The sequence below is a fragment of the Ischnura elegans genome, chromosome 1 (assembly GCF_921293095.1).
Source record: "Ischnura elegans chromosome 1, ioIscEleg1.1, whole genome shotgun sequence".
In the NCBI taxonomy this organism is placed as follows: Eukaryota; Metazoa; Arthropoda; class Insecta; order Odonata; family Coenagrionidae; genus Ischnura; species Ischnura elegans.
The window spans coordinates 77319860-77339584 of record NC_060246.1 but is presented as its reverse complement, the minus strand read 5'-3'; the positions used below and the strand labels follow the sequence as shown (position 1 = coordinate 77339584).

The 19725-nt window shown below is 37.9% G+C and overlaps 1 protein-coding gene across 1 annotated transcript in view; it reads left to right on the top strand.

Moving 5' to 3' along the window:
- Positions 1-19725, top strand: part of LOC124154843 (pneumococcal serine-rich repeat protein) — a 353437-nt gene that overhangs the window by 318178 nt on the left and 15534 nt on the right. Inside the window, exons 16-19 of the mRNA XM_046528677.1 lie at positions 873-1130; positions 6234-6356; positions 12968-13120; positions 14426-14565. Coding sequence (XP_046384633.1) covers positions 873-1130; positions 6234-6356; positions 12968-13120; positions 14426-14565 — 674 coding nt within the window. The remainder of the gene's footprint in view (positions 1-872; positions 1131-6233; positions 6357-12967; positions 13121-14425; positions 14566-19725) is intronic.

The window sequence follows — 19725 nt, the reverse complement described above, 5'->3', positions numbered from 1 at the left end:
ACGTTTTACATTCGAAACGGTTTGATTACTAAGTTTTCACGTGAAACTTTGTTGAGAGTGGACAGCGATTTCAAAATTGTGGTAGAGCGTGTCGCGTGGTTCAGAACGCGGCAGCTGTTGTTGATTGGAGGTAAAGTAAAAAAATATTCGTGGTGAGCACGAAATATATTTAATACATAAAAATATATATTAAAATATGTATTTTTTGCCGCACATGGGGATGAAGCACTATTGGCACGAGTCAGATCACGAAGTATGCTCTTTGTGTCCGGTTTTCTCAAACCTTTTCTTTCTCTTTTCTCTTTCTCTTCCTCTCTCTCTCTTTTTTCACCTTGCACACTGGAAATAAAAACCCAAACCTAATGTTTGTATTAATCCCTCCCACCTCAATCCCACCCCGACATGCACCGCACATTTGCTTTCACACTCGCAAACCTTCCCCGACCTACTCTATGCGTCCCATACAATCATTTTTCCATTCCTCGACTCAACTGACGACTAACATTTTATCCTTCCTCATATATGTATCCGAATATTCACTTGGTATGATAACAATCACCATCACTCATTATCCCCTAATCATGGCCTGCCTTCTGCCCTCAATCAATATGACACGCACTTTTTCACGCATTCTGACGCTCAACTCCTGACAACTCCCGCATACCTTAACCAAAAAAACATGAAAAATTGGCAAAAATAACTGTCAAATTGATTTTTTTAAATGACCTTCAACTTAAAAAATAAAAAATTTAACAAACCATACCTCATCCAACCGACCAAAAAAAAATATGACATTTACGCGAACGATAATAATAACCAACCGAACCACGTGAACAAAACGGAAAACCGGAAACGCGGCCGGCGCGGCGTAGAGGCTGAGGTGACGCAGTCGGAGGCCTCGTCGTCCACGTCATCGAGCCGGAGACGACGGATCTTCGCCGGCATGAGGAGCTTGTCGGTGTTCCAGCAGAGCTCGGGAGGGAGCGGTTCCAACAGCCCGAAGACAGCGCCCGGCAGTCCCCTCAAGAAGGGCTTCTTCCACTCTGGGGGGTCGTCCACGCCGCAGGGCACGCAGAGGCAGAGGACCAGCAGCCGGCACAGCCACGCGCGGTCCATCTCGCTGCCAGAGAGTACGGCCAATCATAACATTCCACGTGCCCCCCACGAAATAGCTCCCTCCACCGTTAACCCCCTTAAGAGTAAATACATTTTGAGTCAAGTGAAGAAAAAGACAGTCAATTCTGTCTTGACCCTAAAAATCTCTGACCGACACCATAATTTTTCTAAGCGATCAGCGTCTTTGATAGAATTTTTTTGGGGTAGAAATAAAATTTTCGTGTTCTTTTTCCAAAACTTTTTTCTGCGCGCCCACCCTCACCTAGTTTGTATATTATTTATATCCCTTTCAGTGTCTGTCCCCCCTTATATTATATTCACTTTGGCCTTATGCCAAATAAGTAAAGGTTCATTTGTACGTGTTTTATTTTTATTTTATTTCATGGATTTATTTTAAAATGCAAATCGATTTTAATTTTCATTCAGTTTATAGCTTGGTTTTGCTTCGTCAGTGTCTTAGAGCATTCCTAAGGCGTAGCGGCTGTGTAAAATGCCTTATTGCTGTTTACTGCTCTTTATGTGCTAGCGTTCCGCTTCAGTTTAATGCCGTTCATACTGTCGATTCGAGGTATGTGTAGGTTTTCATACTTGTTCTACTGTTTAGAATTTGATGTTGTCTTTACTGTTAATAGATGTATATACTCCTTGTCCATTTATCGTACGCTGTACAAATCGCGTAGTTCGATATCATTGGCATGATCTTTGACTGTTCATTGATGTATTTACGAGGATTATCTACATATAAATATGTACTTGTTAGTTTCTCTTAGCTTCAAGTTATTAGAGAGGTTATATTTCTACAACTGTGGTTATCTCCTTCCTGTATACCAATTAATGTATTTGAGAAGTACGTAGGGAGAAGTGCTCGATTGAGCTGTGTTGCCTAGGCTTTCCCCCTCTAGTTCGTTATCATATTTTTCGCATTTGTTCTTAGCTTAACTATGAGGCATTTCCAATTGAGAAAAATTATTTGAAAAGATTGCTTTTTTGAAGACGAAATAATTATCAACATTTTTCTATAAATCTCTTACCAAATAATAATATTCGATTCAAGCAATAGCACAATACATATCGTTCGTTGCTTAATCGTACACTTTATTCAATGAAATTTTATTGCTAGAATAGATATGAATTTTATTTAATTTCTTGATTTTTATGATGATTTTATTTATTACTGCCATACTTTGCAATCGATGCGCTTTGAGCTATAAGGCTACATCCTGTTTGAACTGTATTTATATGCTGGTTTCATGATTTTGTTCCTCGGTTTATTTTATCAATGTTTTTTTCTCTTCCTCCTCCTGTACATCCCAACGACTGGAACTACCATACAATCATCCACTCTGCACCATCGCCGCTAACTAAACCACGGACGTCCGACTCAAATGATCCTTTTACGTGCCCTGCGTCCACACCGTCATCCCATATCAACGCCTTGTTTATCGCTATCGTGAACCCCAACCTATAACTATCTTTGCCATATCTTTACGTCTTTCTCTCTCTCCCCCTCTGTGTTTACTACCGTCTCCTTCACCCTCTTTCAACCCTCCCCCTTTCGTTAATTCTGTGTGAAATAACGGTGACGATCGCTACCCGATGTGAATAACTGAACGGAATCCTTCTTTGATCCTACGGTGTCTGACCTCCACTTGTAAATGTTCCCTCCTTTCCGGACTCCTTTTGTTCTCTCGCCAAAAAAAACATACACAAATGAAATCGCTCAGCCGACGAGCCGCCGGAGGAGGGAGCTGCCGCCGCCGGCCCTGCTCCGCCAGCCGGGGTGACTTCGGAAAGGCGCAGCAATAGATCATCGTCCGGGCGTCGTCCCGCCTCCAACCCAGCGTCTCATCCCGACCCGACTCCCGACCCCCTGGCGGCTCGCTCTCGCCCATTCGGACAGCCGCTCTTCCTCACCACAGAGATCCCGGACGAGAACGCATAGCTCTCGGTTCCCATCCTTACGTCCTTTATCGATAAACCCTTCATCCTGTCATGAAGCCATAGCTCCTCATTTTCCTTCGACCGGAACCTACGTGCGAGTCCTCGTCCACTGTCCTTCCGAGGCTCTATTTTCTCTGATTGACAACAGCGCCCCTCTGCGGTAGCCATTCGACCGACCGAACACAACGAAGGACTCGATGCGCAAGCGATTTTTAGCGCGGCGGTTGGATCCTGCAGCGATCAAAGCGAATTGTTACACGGTTACAGTTTACGTAATGGCTAATCGAAAGGTGTTCGTCGATCTCTTCTGTTCCCTCTCGTGCTGATCCAGGGTGAAATATTCTAGAATTTTTTCTAGCGGAGTACATATTGTTATTTTTGGAGAGAGAGAGAGGTGTGTGGTGCGATGGCTTACGTGGAAAATTAATCAGGGGAATTTGTGGAAGGTCTTATTGAGGCTTCTTTCACATACGAAATAGTCTCTCTGAGGAATAGGAGTTTGGGGCTCTCTTCTGAAGCCATATAATCTTATCCAAACGAAAACCCAAGGGAGGAACTTATACCACGCTGCCACTCCTCCGCCTCTGAATATAATGAACATTTTGTACTCCGGTTATAGCGTAATTTTTCCTGTAAATTACTGTTTTGTCAACATGTTTCATGAGTCATCTAAACTCTTGAAGCTCATAGAATACAAGGACTGCTAAGTGAAGGTTACGATAAAATGTTTTGACCATGAGCTAAGAATAGCAATGGTAGACATTCGTTCATGCTAGGAAGTCCCTAGAGGAAACGAGGGAAAAACTCTCCAACCCCCTAAATGGTCCCCAAACCCTCAGAGTCCATAGGTAAATGCCAACGCGTTACTCTGGTGCTATGGGTATCATAGATTGGAACATTGACTTGGAGTGTGGGAGATACTGATTGTAGGATAGCTTATTTGACTTATCAAAATGTACTACCATGAGGATGTATGACAGTTTTTGCTCTACAGCTGTAGCTTTAAGTAATCCTAAGGGAACATTGCAAGAGGCTGATTGTGCTGAATGGAAGTTCTAAATAAGTTAATTGAAAGACTTATCTTTGTAAGAAAATTTTATACTGACAAAAATTATTGTTTGAGTTCATACAGTTAAAGAATATATTCTATAAAAAGAATTGCCATTCCTGTTGGCAATCAAATCATGCTATTTGCATATCTTCATTCAGCATTAATGTAAAGAATAATGTAAAGACTTTTCTTTACATTAATTAATGTAAAGAAAACTGAGTCGGATCTTTCAGAAGTGAGTTATACTATTACTGTGATGGTATAAATTGTGCAATGAAATGCAATTTCTGTCAATATCATGTTTACTCGCAGGCAATAGCTGGGGATATTTTCTAGCATGAAAAACCGTAGCGTATTTATCTATTTCTCTCTCTCTCCGCTTACTCTCTCACTGAATCAATTATCTGATCTCTCGCAGTGATGATGTTCTCTTCATCCTTTCTGTCCATTCCGATATGCCAATGGCAATCATATAGGACCTGAGAATGTCAATGTTAAACCTAATATAGCTATTTATACATAAATTCTACTTTTTCTAAGTTCAGAAATGAACTTTAAAGTGATTATAAGTGTGCGGCAAATATATTTGATACATCAGTTTTATACATAATGTGTTGAGCTATTCAAAGTTTTTAAAATTCATGAAGTAGAGTAAATCTGCTGAGATTCCCATGTTGCATCATTTAGTTGTGATGAGTAAATTAGTTTTTATTAGGTCACACAATCTTATTTGAGGTAATGAAAGTGATGAACCCTTTCCTATGAGTTTCCTTTCCATTAGCAACCTTTTGCCCAGTTGGCATCTATCTTCATATCATCGCCTCCAAACAAGGTAATCAAATTTGAAATGTGAAGCTGGTGATATGTGGATAACCTATGTTTATATCCCAGTGATTTGATGTTGTGGAAAACTTAGCTGTTTTTCTGAGTATTTTCTCATCACTTGTGGCATGGCATGGGAATAGATTGAGTGGAATTTTTCGTCTTGAGTCCATATGATCCAACGGCAAAAACACTCATATTGCATTCCTGTCATACATTTCAGTGTATCCCTGGAACCATTATTGTACGCTTTTTGTCTTCCCTCACTTTGTGATACCCACTTAACATTTTTATACCAGCTTTTTTTTTGAACTTTTCTATTTATCATTTTGTATATTGCCTTCCTTGCGCCCTTTTCAGCTGCATTTTATCCATCTTAATAATAATGACACATTTTTGCCTCACTTGACAGGAAAGGTGCTAAAGGCTGCTATCACACTGAGCATTCAGATTACATGCTGATTATCTCTATTGGTAATGGTGCATGATTTACTGTCCGGCTGTTTTGCTTATTATGGGTAAAATATATACTTTGAAGACTTTTGCTCTTTTGTTAGCTATGTGTAATTAATTAATTCTGTTATTATTAGAGTATATCATATAAAATTTATTTTTTTTTATTTAACATCATCCTGATAGGTAGATAGTGCTCTATTTGTTCAACAATTAAAACATCAACCATACCTGCTGCCTATTTGAAAATCCACTTCAGGATCCCTATAATGACTTTGCCAAATCCCCAAAACTTCAATTTTTTCTCCCTCACAGCTTAAGTAATATGATAAATTTTAGCTTGAAGAAATATGATGCTTAACTTGTATAGATTTTTTAACATAATATTGCAAAACATCAATGATTAATATTTCAAGGTTAAATTTTCCTTTTTGTCCTCTGTTGTCTAAAGAATAATTTTAATAGCTACAATGCAACTAATATGAGAACAGTGTTTCACATTTTTCTTTCTCTCTCTGTTTTTCTTGATTGCTTCAACTTATGGCCTGAAAATTTGCTATTTTGCTGTATCTCTGGTTAAAAATATGCCATAGCAAGATATTGGCAAGTTTTAACACAAATATTCAATTCTGTGAATACATTCTTTCTTGAGCTTGCACTTCTCACTAAAACAACAGAAAACATCAATGCCAATATGCCAATGAATGCTCACAAAAATGCTAAAGTTCATGAATTTATATTATCGACCGGACACCCTTTGTCCTTCTTCCCCCAACCTCTCTCCCCTCCATGAACCTTGAACCTGCGCACTTCCCCACCCCCCATTGTGTGGAACCCCTGTGAACTTCAGCAGGTAACCACATTGGCATGCGGACATCAAGCAGCAGTGTGACCCTGAGCCGTTACCAGGAAGAAGCCCTCCAGCCAGGTCTTCTGACTGTCCCCAACCATGGGCACGCTCCCAATGTCACTGGTCTGTAAACCCATAATACCTACTTGTATCTTGCACCACGGGTCGAGGGTAGGCTTTTCAAAGGTCTAGCCCCAATCCTTAAATCGACGACACAATCCCTACTTCTTTAACTCTTGCAGTAAAAAAAATCAAACAAACTTCTAAGAATATATTTCCTGTATTTAGATTTTGAATTACATTGCACCAGCTACAGTGATGACTTGTTTTATATATTTAATATTTTAGGTTTTTAGTTGACACTTTAGTAGCCCTTGAATCCTCACTTTTATCAGCACAGGTTTTCTCTTTTTATAATATACCTAAATTTCACACATAAATTAACTGCTGGGCTCATTTTAGTGCATTAGAATCTTTTTATACTCAACAGGATAGAGCTTTTACAGAAAAGGATACATGTTCTATGTTGCATAAAATGATTCTTCATATGCTCAATGGATTTAATTTATTTTGCACTGACTGAAATTTGCTCTGAGGGTATTCCATATGCTTTGAAAGGGTTGGCAGTAGCTCAATTATGGTCAGATTTTCTTAGTGACAGTTTATCCATGCTGGATGAAAGGCTTAGTATGATGATTCTTAAGAAGATTTTTGTCCCATACACTCAATTAATTATGATCAATATTCTTCTGTTATTGCATTATATTTAATTGATAGGCTTTTTTAATGGCTATATTTGTTAGTCATTCTCAAGAAACTACTTGCCTATTAGGTATGAGAATAGTGTATCCTGCTCATATCATTCTCACCTAGATGATTAGAAGTTTGGCTCTTCAAAATTACCAATTTTAGGAAATGAGATCATTTTTAGAGTTGATAAAAAGTAATAGTGCATCAGAAATTTATGTACTCCTGCTTTAAGTATCACCAATGCATTTATGTAATATGTAGCCTAGTCACCATCATAGCATGTATTTACACAAGTCCAAACACCAGCATTTTATCTCAATTAAGTGAAAATTTCCATTCCAATAAATAACATCGGTACTTCTGAAATAGCGAAATGTTTTGAAGGATAAATGCATGGGCACCTCAGTGTTGAGGGAAAGAAATCACTTGTTAATTTGAAGGAATATATGTACTCACGTACATAATGCTCGGAATCTTCCTTTGTCAGGGAGATTTTAGAAGATTTAACGGTGCATGTAATTTTCAAAGGTTACATATATGAAATTGGTTGGAGCCCTTTACCATGATTTTTGCCCTTGCTCTCACGCACTCAGAGGGCTACAACATGTACATTTGGTTATATGAGGGTAGAACTGAGGCCTGCCTCATCCCCTGGCTTGTGAATTTCATGCAATGTGGTTATGGATGTTAGTTCCTAACCATGGATCACCTCACACTGTGAAGATTTTTTGGTGATATCCAGACCTCCTAGAAATGGAATCAAATTACATAGTTGCCATATTCTGTGCCCTCTAAGTTGCCATACTCCTTGCCTACCCTTGCTCTAATTTTCATCTTTGAACTGTCAGCTCTCTCATCTTGTTATGCTGAGCCTCCTTAGTCCGTTATACGTGATTGATCTCCACATAAATACATACAATACCCGTGATAAGGATACCCAAAACTTGGTGTAACACATAAACAGCTCTTTTAGCATTATAATAGTTGGAAATTGCCTGAATTTTTAGAAATGATTGAGGTTTCATTGGGATTTATAATGGTGTGTAGGTATCGTATTGATTAATATGAGTTGAAAATTAATCATCTACTTTATTGGACTATTTTTTTTCTAATATGAAGTTATAGAAAAGGAGTATGATAAGAATCAAGAACATGCATACTTTATTTCACCATTGTTGTGCAAATTTTCTGATTAATTGTTCATTGAAAGTGAAATTTGTGTTGACCCTTGTCATTTATGTCAGCTTAATTTGTTTTTCAAAGATAATGCTGTTTTGCTTTTTTAATCATGTATTGTCGTTTAATTCAAATTTTATTCCCTTTTGTTACAGTTCTTATGTATTTCCATAATTATATTTTATTTCCTATATTATTTTTGTAGTGTTCGCCGTGTGTAATATATTTTTTTATCAATTCTCCTTTATTTGAATCACCATGATAAGTTTATCACTCATTTTATATCTTTCTTTCTCAGATCCATGATATTAAATTAATGCATGCCTAGATTTTGCTTCTTTGCCATTATTAATACAAATAAAAGCTTTCATTAGTTACAGCGTGTTTGTTGAATAGAGCGACCAGGTTTTGAACAACCTGATTGGGGTTGATGATTTGAGCTATTACTTTATGGAATTTATTCATATTGAATGAAAATTAAACTACGTTTTTCCACATAAAATTTTATTTATGTGGAAAAACATAGTTTAATATTCATTCAACCTGATTGGGATTTGAGGTGAAGCAACTTAAATTAAACTTACATTTTTAGTTTTAAGGTTTTCGCAGCGATTAGATGCACTATTATAATCCATTTTCGGGTGTACGTCTGCGTGCTTAATATTTGTCTCAACGTTTCATTCCACTTACTGGGAACGTCGTCAGGAGAATGAAAATATAAACATCTATCGTACCGTTGGAAAAAACTGGTCCATTTTTGTCAAGGTATTTAAAAAAGTAAATAAAAATAAAATAAAAGCCAACTTCTTTAAATCATCTACTATAAAAGGAAGATGAAAAGTGGAATATTGTTATCTTATTATTGTTGTTACTTACATCTTTTTATCAGGTGTTAATATGAATTTAATCATACATATTTCACATCATTTCAAGTCATCATGGTCTGCTTACACTCCTTTGACTGGAAATCTAGGTTATTGGGGTGAAGTCTGTTTGTCCTCCATCGTCACTTTCATAGCGTTAGCAACGTACAGATGATTCTTTCTCTGGAAAAATACCTCGAGGGTATTCAGGAAAGAAGTCTCTTTTATGCATAAATCATAATTTTGCAAAATCTATACGCATAAAATTTAGATGTTAGTGACCATAGGGCTAGAAGATACCATATAAGGGTTATTATTCGCATGAAACTACAAATTAAATTGGTGATCTGGAAAAGTCTCACTCTTTGCTTTATCGTGAAAACAGAGAGATGTTTGCTGCAAATCTGTCAGCTTAACTTTCAGAAATGAATTTCTTTTCATTGAATTTCCCTTGAATATGCCCATGCGAAGAAAAATATAATAGGTATATGTATTCAATTCATTACGTATTAGGAAATTCTGCACTATAACTATGGAAAGGTACACTCATGTGGAGATGAGTGTCACAGTTTTATTCAAGGATCAGGCAGAGTTGACCAGGGAAGTTTCTTGCTGCACATGAAGCTGTGACTTGAAAAATGCCCAAGTACACCCTCATGAAATGTTGTGGTAGAGATCACTTTCTTTACCCATGTAGGGAATCCATATCTGAAATCAGTGGCGCCAACTCGATAGGGCCTGAGGGGGCCCGAGCCTCCTAAAAAATTCATTATGGGGGGAAAGAAATTATGTGTCAGGCTTATCGATTTTCCCAGGAGTGTCCTGTTATCGAGAGTTGAGTTTTCAGGGTTCTTATGTTGATCATATGACTTCTAAAATGCTTAAAATAACTTGAAACTCACTATTTATAAAAATTCCCGGTGCTAATGGACCCCTCCAATATTTTTTAATTAGTCGGCAGCCCTGGTTGAAATTCATTCTTTTTCATAAGAAAGTTCCCAGTACATACTAGACATGTTGAGTGAGGAGTGGAATTATCTGGAGTAAATACAAAGGACACTGTTTGGATGGAGTGAGCATTGAGAGGGGAGTGGATGCTGGAAACTATGTTAGAGGGAAGTATAATAGTCTGGGAAGGGGAAGAAACACAGAGACTGAAACCTGGGCAAGTCCGTGGGGATAACCTCTGGGGCCAGGAATATAGGCCTGAGACTTTATCTCTTGGACTGCAGGAGGAGGGAGGATGAATGGAAGGAAAAGGATGGAGAGGCTGCAGCAATAAGGAACCTACTGATATATGTAGTAGGGTTGGGAGAGGAAGGGATAGGATGGATCCCGATGCAATCATTAGGGCAACACAGGCCACCACTATGAAAACCAAATTACCGTATATGTCTGAATATAGTCTCCCCTTGTTTTCCAAAAATGTCCGTGGTAAAAGTAAAGGGGGGACTATATTCAAACACATTTTTTAAATTATTTCTTGAAACTGAAGTCACAAAATTAGGGGGGGGGGACTATATTCGGAGAAATACGGTAATTGTTCTGTGAGAAATGGTTGACTATCCTCCAGAGGAATACTCTTAGAGATTTTTCTATAGGTGAAGGGAGTAAGGCAATTAGAATTATAAGTGGAAAGTCAATGAATTCTATTGTGCATGGGAGTGGGAAATTGAAAGTAGGAGAAGGATAAGCCTATCAGATTTGCAGAATGCTCCGAGTCGAGAAAAAACAATATGTATCTACATGCATTTTTCTGTCTTGGAAAACTCCCAAACTTACAGATTGCTAGGTGCTGAAAAGTTTTTCCCAGGTCTAGATTTTTCCACCATTGAACCCTATAATGGATTGACTGATACCTCAATAGCCCTGTAACTTTTTTTTGACAGGAATCTTCAGTATATCCTGCAAGGAAAATTATCGTGATACAGTCCTGGAGACTGTATTAGTAGATTGAAAGAGTACATGCACCTCACCATGCATTATTTTTATTTGTCTGGCATGAATGTTTCATTGACCTGGATTGTTTTAATTCCTTCAAAATCACTTCTCATTACAAGACAGTTTCTCTAGATGCATATAATGTAAATAAAATGTTGGTTGGATACCTCAATTATGTTACATCACTGTTAAAGGACATTGATGGATAATTCAATGCACTGTTAATTATAGCTTTAGTGTTAGTTATTAGAAGTGGGCACTTGCTACAAAAGCTGAAGCTGTCATGTTTTATTTTTGCTTTTCAGGTTGCACCAATCATTTTTTCATTTTTCTTATCACCTTTTCTATTCAATTCAGGTGTCCCATATCCTGTTCATAAGCATACATCCTACTAATGATTTTTATTTTGAAGGGCTCTAATAGTAATGCATAGTTTGTAGTCGGATTGCATCAAATGTTCCCCCACAAGCTTTAATTTCTGTTATGTGTAAAACCAATTTTGTGCCATATTTTATTGATCGTTGGCTTAACGGGCTGGTGTGTACCAAAATTATTTATTTGTAATTAATCAACCCCTCTCCCTTCACGAGTGAGATGTGACTCTTAATAGGCATGGTAAATGATATCTTATTAAGTGAGGAACAAACACAAAGCTTGAGAACAATAATAAGAATGGAATGTTTCCTCAAAAACAGATGCAAGTTGGGGATATGGAAAGATGAATTGGCTTTTCATTGTACTAGACCTAAGTATTCAATGAATTGGCTCTACTTTGCCTTGTCTTGTTTGTAGAATGCAACTGTGCTTTTAAGTATTGTGTTTGTTTTTGTGTAAATATAATGCATTTTATGTCATTAGTGAGCATTGAATGTGCATTTTGTATGAGAACTTTTCATGGTCAGTGCTTACGAGCAGTGTTGTGTACCAAATGAAATGTGACCTTAGTACCTGTAAAAGGTGGCATTATCCATTCCTTGTGTGGGCTCTGTCATTACTGTTCATTTCCTACTACCTCCTCCCTTTCTCATTTCTCATGTGCTATTTGTTGAGTCTCTTTCAGGTGTAGAAAATGTGAACAAATTGCATTCATCATGGCTAAAAAATGAGATCAACGAATATCAATCATCTTTATTTCAACAGGATTCATTGATCATTGCAATAACTCCATTGAAAATTTTTGCTTTCTGATGAATACATTCTCTCGATGAAAGTTCATTGTTGTCTTGAAAGTTTTTATTATCCCATCCTGCCAAAAGAAAGTATTTAGTCATTTTTACACACAATGATCAAGTATAATATTTACCATTGAAAATTTTATGCCATTTAATTTTTTAGTAGTTCACCAGACATCAGTTGCATTCCATTTCTTTTAGGTCCACAAACTGTCATGTGTAACAATTCATCACTATCACTCTTTTCATGCTTGTGGATATTGATGGAACCACAATCATTGTTTTCGTATACATATCTCAATCAAATTATGTGTGAGTGTGTGTGAGGATTTTTTTCATATCATTAAGCCATTCATTAACTCTATGCTTTGAGTGTATCTTACCATATATCATTTATAAATTGTGCCAATGAGTTGCCTAAATTTCACTTAATGAAGTACAAGATATGTGCCAGCATTTTATTTTGCTTAAATATTCCTGGGACTTATGTATTGACATAATATTGAAGAATATCTTTTGGGATACACATTTAGGGATGGAACTGTAGACAACTTTAATGGGAAACTACTATTTTCTGCTTGGAAGGGTATTATGGCTTTAAAATTATTTTTCTATTATTGAGAGGCTCTCAGTTATTTGCTCAGTGAATTATTTTTGTATTTTATTAACGATGAAAATAATTTCAAGGGAACTTGATTGAATATACCAAATATTTTTGCTAGTATAATGTCCTCATGCATTTTTAAAGCCATACCCAAGATCATGTGGCTCAGTTAATCTTGTTCATCACCAATTTTGCATGTTTCATCATATCTCCTCAATGACTTTACAGCTCCTCATAGTCCTCGGCGTCAGAAACTCAACCTTAGAATGAAAAGCTTGTCCCTTGACTCACCTGAGTCTACAGAACATGTGCAACGACAGCGTAGACACGCAGCTGCTGATCACCAGACGAGTAGTCAGTCATCATCTTCTAGGATTCAATGTAACTATCTATGTTTACAAATTACATGTAGTCCATGTTTAATGTATATTCTTATACATATCTATTCATTTTGAGATTGTTGTCCTCTTTAATAGTTTGTACAGGAAGAAGAGACCCTGTCTGTCATCATAGTTAAATAAGAGGAAGAAAATATTTTGTGATGCAATAGTGCAGTTGTTCTATGCCATATTTTTCTTACTGATACTAGGCTAATGCAAATATTAATTTACCATCTTTGATTTATATGAACAAGGAAGTTAACTATGAAATATCAATAAATTTATGTGTAATGCGTTTAATTTTGTTGATATTCTGAACTAGGTAGAAGAGAAGGTGGTTGGCAGGAGGAAATCATTGGTTTGAAAATTTTTAGATTTAAATAAATAATATCACAGCCTGTGGCATTCACTTCACGTATCTGTATATGGGCTTTTTGTTCACTTACATCATAAATGTAATAGTTTATGGTACGATACTGAATACAATAACACAAGTCTGCACAACCAATATTCTAGTGGGTACCTTATGGGGAGAATCGGGCATTGATTGACCAAGTGGCCCTTATATAATGTCGAGGTAATCTTATCAGTGCATTTATTTTACGAGTAAATGTATTTTAAAAATTAGAGCATACACGAAAGATATTCACTGCTTTCACCATTTCATATCAACTAAACATACACATAATGTAGGCCAGAAACTAATTGTTTTTAGCTTTAGATAATGTGTGATATTTTATGCTATAAATCAAGATGTGGCATTATATTAACACAGCAGCAACCCTTAGCACTAAAGGTTGTCTTGCTTGAGTTTTCATTGGCTGGCTGTAGATGTAGGTATCAATAATATGGCTTGAAATAAAGTACTGGTACTGTGTGCTTTTTTTGGTTATCATTTACACATAGCCGTGCATGTCATATTTCCACATTAAATAAAGTTTCGTCATTAATGATATCCTAATGTTTGAGAGAGACAATCAGATGAGCATTAAAATTGGCTGTGGATTGCTTCTGTATGGTTAAAAGTTACCAGCCAATGCGTATTTGTTAAAACATGGCTTAATTTTTGAGTGCTGACTCAGAACAAAAAAATTTTCCCTTTGTGAATATTTGATCTAGAATAAAATAATATTGATATGGAGCCATGTTCACAATTCAGTAATTAATCTGATTTATTAAATTAAATGTCAAAGCAAATTTTAATGATTTAAATTTAGTTACATGAATCTCTGTCAGAAGTTAGGTTTATTTTTTACGGTTTATAAACCTGTTAGTCTCATGGTGATTGTATGTATTTTGTTTTTAGCACCTTCCAGTCCCGTCCATAACCGTCGCTTGCTGAGTGCCCGTAATATGAGGATGAGTTCTGTGGAACTACCAGATGAAAATGAAAAGTCTCTAAGTTCAGCCAGCACATCACCATGCCCATCGCCTGTAAGAACACAAGTAACTTACTTCATTTTGCCTCAGATTATGTTGATATGTGTATAATAAATGTTGAAATATTGCCCATAATACAGTGTTCATGGTAGCTCAACATACGTATTTTCTAGTTAGATATACAAATATATTAGGCATATGTGCACTTTAGATGTACATATATACCTGTAGTATGTACACCAATATCTTTAAGGGCATCGTGGAACACATATGCATAGAATGATCACTTTATCGGCTACCAGATGCGAGGAAACTACCTACAGTGGAACCTCGTTAAAGCGAGTACGGGCTATAGCGACACCCCCGCTATTACGAGAGATAACCGATGCACCGTCAATTGATCCTATAATAAGCGTGTTAAAAATTCGTTTTTACGAGACGCTTTCGGTGTTGGCTCTCGCCATAGCGAGGGTTTCACCGCCGGAAGACTTTCATAAAGACTCCTTAACCTCTGTAATTGCTAGCGATCTGTTAGAAATGAAGTTAATGGAGTGCTCAGTCTCAAATTTATATGGTAAACTGTCGTTCGATAAATATAATGATTGACGAAACAATGCTTTGCATGATTTTTATTCAGTGCGGCGCTTATAAATTGTTTGAATAGTTAGTCGTTATTTGAGTAAGGAAATTATGTGATGCAGAAAAACATTGCCTTTCGTCTGGATTTATGCTTACGTTTATCGGATAGATGTTTATCTGTCGCCGCACCACTCCTGTTCCTGTATATCTGTTCGCAACAGGTATATTGGCTATTATTTGCTCCACCTCGGGTAAAGCGACAATTCGCTATAGCGAGTGTTTATTAATGCACCGTGGGGTGTTGTTATATCGAGGTTGCACTGTATTTGGTATTCCTCTAAAATGCCATCTGATCACCCTAATATTTCTTGTATTTGCTTTCTGTTTTGCAACTATCAAAGATCTAATTTTTTATAGCTACTCATCATTGCTGAATTTTGATTGATTTTGTCTCCTTCATGTATGTGCAGTGTATTTTTTACTGTTATGATTCATCAGACTTAGGCGTTGCATTACATTGCCAACATTCCATCAATACTGTTGGAATACCTATGGAAAAATTTGGTAACTCTGTCCTCCTATTTGCTTATACATATTACTCTGTTGGAGCATATAACAATTATGTAATTTATTTTCATTGACTAAACATGGTATATCTGCAGAGCCCTGTGTGTTAAAGTGATACTCCATGGAATGCAAAATGCAGTGCATATAAGGCATGCTCATTGAATGCTGAGTGCTTTCTCCTTCCTATACTCTCCCAGGTGTGTAGCGTGAGCAGGTACATAGCTGGGGGAAGGTGTGACTGTGGTCAGTCCCCCAATATTTTTGCTTGGCAGCGATTGCTTGCTATTCATCCCCATAGCCCGTATCCTGACTTTTTCACAATTAGTATTATCACTTTGTGGACTGAGATCAGGGTCTTCAGCCCAAAATTAGCTCAAAATCGGATGGCATTGACTACTGTTGTCATTGTGCTAAAGTTTAAAATTTCTTGAAAAATTAGGTTGATTTCGAAAAAAATTGCTGACAGAGACCAAGCCAAACTATGGACATTTCAGTAAAAACCAATAATGGCTACAAATTTAAGCACTCTGCCTACAACATTTATTGCTTATTTAAAGAAACATATGGTTAGAGATCCATGAAATTCGCAATATGCGATATTGCAAGATAGCACGAAATGATGTGAAATCAGTAAATAGAAACGAAATTTTGCATTTTTTGCGATTTTTGGTGAATTAGCGAAAAAATCACTTCTAATGAGTCATATCATAACCTATTAAAGCCTAAGCCTTCATTGTTTAACACTGCTGACATTCATTCAATCTATCTCATTATGGTTCCAAGGTAAATTGTCTTGTTTTGTCTCGCACATATTGCATTCACATAATATCGTCCGCTCTAATGATGTCTCCGCCAGAATTTGCCGTTGAATTAATCACAGCCTCTCTCTTCGCTTCACATTTATCAATCGTGAAATTATCGGAAGTGTCTAGAATGCAGCGTTTTCTCTCCTGAAGAATTAGATATTCTAACTCAATAAAAACCTGAAAGAAATTCAACGCGGCTTTGAAAGAGCGTAAATATGAGCTCACATGCCCGGCACGTGTCAATGTCGAGCAGTAATTCCAATGACTCTCTGTGGCACATTAAACGGCGTTATTGGATAAATTGTTGCAGGAAAAACTTAAGTGTGGGTCTAACTTAATAATTTTGTTAATTTAAACATGGCCGCTGGCTGGGAACAGAAGGCCGCTTTCAGACGAGATGATTTTCCGCATGCCACTGTTTACGGCACGGCACACAGCGTGGCAAGTGAGTCGTCTCATCTGAAAGCAGCCTGAATTTCACGCTGTCGTGCCGTGAACGGCGGCTGTCTAAAAGTCGTATTGTCAGAAAGTGGCCTCAACGTAGCACTGCCTGCATTTCACACTGTAGATGGAGCACTGATGTGCCGGTGACCACGGCAGCTGTCGACAGCGCTGTGCCATCAACAGCGGGATTCGTCTCGTTTGAAGACATTCATATGGACTTATTGTTATTTGAAAGCACGAAGCACTAGCAGTTGGGGGAAAGAAGGAACAGAAAGGATAGGAGGAGAGGGGGTGCTAATTATTAGTGGACGGATCTTCAGATATTCGGTGCTCCACTGAGATTCAATGCAATAAAAAATCATTTCAACACACCCCCGGTTAAAGTTTATTTGTATCCGATTTAGTTTAGTTATCCGTGCTTCTTTCACGGCCTTTCTTGACTGATTGGCAACAGCTGTAATCAATATTAAGCGATTTTTTTGAACTTACCTTCCCTCAGGACCGAGGTGAGGGCTATCTAAAGGGAGCCCACGACATCAAAAATTTTGGTCAAAATTTAAGTTATACATCACTTGTGGTTATACCATAGCTACCCAGCACTCAGTTTAAAAACACCATCATGATTGGTAGTGATTCGCATTTGGACTGTTTTTAATCACAGCTACAGCTTTATACATCAAATGAAGGAAAGGAATTTTAAAATGCCGAAAACCTAGTTTTACTGTTCATACCAGGGCGAGTTGATTCGGCTCAGAAGGATTTTATGTGAAAGACATTATACATACAGTAAATTCTCGATTATACGAAGCAGGATTTTACGAAGTTTTCAATTATACGAAGTGATAGTGCGGTCCCGGCGAAAAGCCTATGGTAAATACATGGTGCTATTCGATTATACGAAGTTTCGATTTTATGAACCCCGGATCGGTCCCCAGGAGCGAAAGGCATTCGTTTATACGAACTATGGCGAAATATTTGTCAACAAAACTAGTTACGCCGGCGTATGTAGCTAAAAAAAAATCAGCTATCAACTGTGGTTCATCAAAAGTGTGAAATCGTAAATGATAGTGCAACTTTGGAGAGAAAGGGTTTGCCTCAAACCTCACGGTGGGAAATTAGGGGAAGTAGGAGTTAAGTAAAGTATTGCGACTGACATAATGCCCCTATTTACGTGCCTAATCGTAAACATTGCATCGACAATACTTCGTAGTTTAACATGTCAGGAAGGTCTCGCGGGATATTTCGTACACTCCTAATTAACCCTTTGCACTGCTGTGAACGTACCTGGTGCGTTCGCAAGGCAGGCTGCTGTGAACGTACTTCGAAGACTACTTGACTACTTTTCGCCGAAGCACTTCGAAGGGTCCCTAATCCGGGACCCTTTCCTCGACGAGCTCACCCTCGCTGGCCCCTCTCTTTGTCCCTCCGAGCCTTTCTCCCCAAAAGTGACCGCTCTGACTGCATTTTGAAAATCTATCAATCAATGCCGTCATCAAAAATAATTGTTTGCATCGCACTCCTGCCAATCAGGCATTCAAGTACGTCTCTGAACCGTGTTTCTGGGATGAGAAATAACGATTTTGTTAACTTTGCTAAAATGGCCAAGTTAATAAAATTGTCATTTTTCATTGCAGGAACACGGTTCAAAGATGACCTTTATTTCCTCCACTACAATCGCAAATTGCTGGAAATCGTCCGGATTCCCTTTGATAGCGCATCATGAGGATGTTCTCGAGGTTGGTAATTGATACAACTAGCCTACTAGTAATTCTACCGCTATAATATCACGGCTATAGTTGATTCGTTACGTTATACCTTCAGGAAGCTGCAGCGGATAAAATCGTGGAGGAGATTAGAGGCTTAAAAGATGATTTTGAAAAATTCTTGGAAAAAGCAGGAAGAGCACAGCGCGCAACATCAAACGATTTTATTGCCCTTGACGATGATCTCCGGGCTTGCGACAATGGGACGCCGGTACATACGTCGGAAGAAGCAGCGGCCGGGACTAGTCAGAATAGCAGTGACGACGAAGATGAAAGTGAGGAAGTAATATCACCAAATAAAAAAGAAGTACACGCTACCCTCCAAACATTAAGATATTTTGATCTGGCTAACGAGTTAGGTCCCCAATTTCATTCCCATTTATGCAAGTTAGAAACCATTGTGAAAGCGGCGATGGAGAAGGGCAAAAAGAAAAAAATGACAGATTTTTTTAGTAGTATCTTTTCGTGTATACAATAGCCTTCCTGAGTAAACAACTTAAATATCTTAAGTATTGGGCTCTATTAACCACAAACTTATTTTTCAGGCTACTCGTAATTAAGACGCACTTCTAACTCTAACCATGAACTTTCTTCTCGTGCGTCTCCCCGTTTTCCCATGCCAAGAGATCTTTCTTTCCAAAGTCTTTGTTTACTTCCTCCCGTGGCCTTCTGCTGATCTTGCTGACACCCACCTTACGCATCCCAAACCCCTCCTTCCCCAGCATTGCCCATTCACTCCCACCTAAAGTTACGGAGCTTGAGTGCGTCGTAGAAAAATACGCCCCCCAAACGTAAACTGAGGCAGAGCTGAAGGCCCTTTCCCCACCCTTCTTTCTCCTGCCACTTCACCCCACCATATGCTGACCGCTTCTTTCCTCAGGCAATCCCCATGCCACTCTTATTCACCCCACCCACTGAGAGTATCTTCCACTGTCGGGGAAATGGTGCCGCGCTTATAATTGTCTCTCTTCTTCTCTGCTGACGTTTCAATTGAAATTATTTTCATTGCTCTTTCCTCACTATATTTATTTACGATTATAGCGCGACTATTTTTTAGTGCTAAAGCT